The sequence below is a fragment of the Limulus polyphemus genome, unplaced genomic scaffold, assembly GCF_000517525.1.
Source record: "Limulus polyphemus unplaced genomic scaffold, Limulus_polyphemus-2.1.2 Scaffold331, whole genome shotgun sequence".
NCBI lineage: Eukaryota > Metazoa > Arthropoda > Merostomata > Xiphosura > Limulidae > Limulus > Limulus polyphemus.
The window spans coordinates 230905-234014 of NW_013665941.1; the positions used below are offsets into that span (position 1 = coordinate 230905).

Below are 3110 nucleotides of genomic sequence, written 5' to 3' on the forward strand. Positions count from 1 at the left end.
ATTCTTCTATTCCCGTTTATACGGATGGTTTGAAATCAGGTGACTCTGTGGGCTCTGCTATGGTTTGCTGTGGCTCGGCAGTTGCTCACAGGATCCCCTCTACAATTTCTGTGTTCACTGCCGAGTTTTATGCCATTTCTCTTGCCCTGGATCATGTAGAAGCTATGCAGTACGGCAATTGTACTATTTACACATACTCTCTTAGCTCTCTACTGGCCCTGGAATCACTTAAATTTAGTTTTCACCCTGTTCTCGTCGAAATTCAACAACGGCTGGCCCATTTTTCTCTATCTTCCATTAGTATTCAATTTTTTTGGATACCTGTCCATGTCGATATTCTCGGGAACGAGCTCGCTGATTCCGCAGGTAAGTCCGTCTGCTCTGGTGCCATCACAGCCGAGCCTATCCCGTATATGGACTACAGTCCTGTATTGAAGGCTCGGCTTCGCGCCAGTTGGCAGTCGACTTGGTGTGAGAAACGTCATAACAAGCTTTTCCAGATCAAACCTTCTGTTGTTCTTTGGCCGTCTTGTTTCAGTTCAGTAAGGATCGGAAGGAGGAAGTTGTCCTGGCTAGGCTACGCATTGGTCTCAGCTTTTTAACTCATCGGTTTCTTTTATCTGGGACTGATCCACCAATGTGTGGCCTTTGTGACACTTAGGTCATAATAGCCCACGTTTTACTGTCGTGCCTTCGTTACGACCGTGAGCGGCGACACGATTTTAGACATGTATTTTCTACGGGTTTACACCTGACGTTGGACTGTGTTATTGGCGATGGTGACACTGTCCAACTTAATTATATTTTTAACTTTTTACGAGCCATTGGCTTTTTTAATCCTACTTGAGTCTTGTATGTGACTTTTGGACATTATTTAGTTTTTAACTCGATTTATTTTTACCTTTTATAGAATTTTTACTTTTACGTTTTTACCGGTTGTTTGATGCACATAGCCCAGTTGATTTGCGCCAAACAACCAAACCAACCTGTAATGATTTTGTGCATATGTTTCGTAATTTTAAAGTAGCTATCCAATTTATTTGAGTTTCAACCCTAATTCATTCTGTAATTCGTAGTACTTGTATCCTTGTGTAACCACTGCGTATGGCTGATTCTGCGCCAGCTCTAATGGTTACATATCATTGGTTAAGTTTTGATAAAACTAGTTTCATCTTTGGCATCAATAGTAGCCAAACTGTACTCCGTTAGCCAAACTATTTTCAACGTTCAACTGTCTCAGGTCTGCATGCTGTAGTCCGTTAGCCAAAGTATTTTCAATGTTCAACTGTCTCGGGTCTGTATGCTGTACTCCGTTAGCCAAAGTATTTTCAATGTTCAACTGTCTCAGGTCTGTATGCTGTACTCCGTTAGCCAAAGTATTTTCAATGTTCAACTGTCTCAGGTCTGTATGCTGTACTCCGTTAGCCAAAGTATTTTTAACGTTCAACTGTCTCAGGTCTGTATGCTGTAGTCGTTGAAAATACTTTGGCTAACGGTTCAACTGTCTCAGGTCTGTATGCTGTACTCCGTAAGTGACTGAAGTAAAGATTTTGATTTAGTCTGTGTCAAGCCGAGGAATATTATTGAATGACAAAACGATAAACAGAGTGCCATACATTTAATTGAACGTTCTGAAATATAGAAGTGACGGTGAATATTTAACCGTTCGGTATTGATAATTCAAATTGATATGTAAAACAAACATTCTGTATTTACGTTCATAACTAAATAAAGTTCTTGGTAGTGAAGGTATAACTTACACATAAATATTAGACACCTTTAGTTTTCTTTAGTTAAACTCAACAGTTTTTTTTTATTCCTCCTATTTATTTTGCTACTGCTGATATGTTTAAAAAGTACTGTGTACATTTCTAAAACATTAAACTTGCTTTTTAATTTTCAAGAACTCCCATATAAAAGTTGAGACTCTATCGCAAAAGAAAAAATAGTTTTCCGTTTTCCTTCTTCAAATAACTAGCATTATAAAGCATAAAACATTTGTCCATTTACAGATACTGAATAAAGAGCAAAGGAAAGAAAACGACATATACGATAAAAAAGCGCTCGAGAGGCGTAAAGACGAAGAAGCAAAAAGCTACCAAGATTCGTTAATCACAAAGGAAGATATGCGACTACAGAATGAGGGATACAACCCGCAGGTACTATTATATAGTTTTATAGAATATTTTATCTCAGAATGTAAATTATCCGTGTAAATTATAGTGGTAAATCGTGATTAAAGGGATTAATTTCTTGTACGTTTGAATGTGTATAAACGTGTTTATATAAAATATTATCCTCGTATTTGTGTGCATGTAAGATTAGTTGTTTGAGAGAACGCAAACATTTCTCCGAGAAAAAAAAGCTACTTATGAATTCGTAACATTGCACTTTATTTCCGACTTTTTTTTTCAAGAAAATGGGGGAAAAAAAAATATTTTGTACTGGTGGTATAATGAATTACATCTCGACGATCATACAAAATTAACATCAATAAACTTTGTAATTTTTATGAACCTTGTGTAACTTCTAATTTGGAGCTTGAATATATATTTTTTCTTCCCCAGTTTCATCGTCGTAAGATAGCATGGTTATAATCGTCATCGTTGTGAAAATTCGGAACTTTATCAACAAATAATCTTCTGAAGTGTTAGTACATCTTGTGAACTACGACACCGTTGGGGATCTATGTGAGAGTTAATTATATAAAATAAAAATGGTGTACTGTATAAATTGGCTGTTGCATTGTTTGCTTGTACAGTAATACCTTTTCAGTTGTCTTGGTCAGTTTATTAGTAATCCTAATTAATACTTAATGTGAAGACGACAGCTTCTAGGCCATTGGAGAATGTTTTTATGATACACATAGCGATTTCAAATTTATTTATCCACTGCAACTATACTTTCAATCAATATTGAAATTAGATAATATTTTATAGACGTCTGTTCGATGTAAAACAAAAATCGTACAAAAAATAAAATGTCACAATTAAACTGAAAAAAAAATGGTGGTCAGCAAATAATTCATTTGGACTGAAAGCATTAGCCAGTCATGAAAACAAAAAAACTGATTAATTAATTTTTTTTAGAATTACCCGTTTTTATCATTT

The 3110-nt window shown here is 35.7% G+C and overlaps 1 protein-coding gene across 6 annotated transcripts in view; it reads left to right on the forward strand.

Moving 5' to 3' along the window:
• LOC106457441 (trichoplein keratin filament-binding protein-like) overlaps positions 1-2733 on the forward strand; it is a 50042-nt gene extending 47309 nt beyond the window's left edge. For all 6 annotated transcript variants that reach the window (XM_022383382.1, XM_013916860.2, XM_022383381.1 and 3 more), the window contains exons 13-14: positions 2013-2159; positions 2568-2733. In XM_022383382.1, coding sequence (XP_022239090.1) covers positions 2013-2159; positions 2568-2597 — 177 coding nt within the window. In that variant the 3' untranslated portion in view covers positions 2598-2733. The remainder of the gene's footprint in view (positions 1-2012; positions 2160-2567) is intronic.
• Positions 2734-3110: the final 377 nt, after the last annotated feature.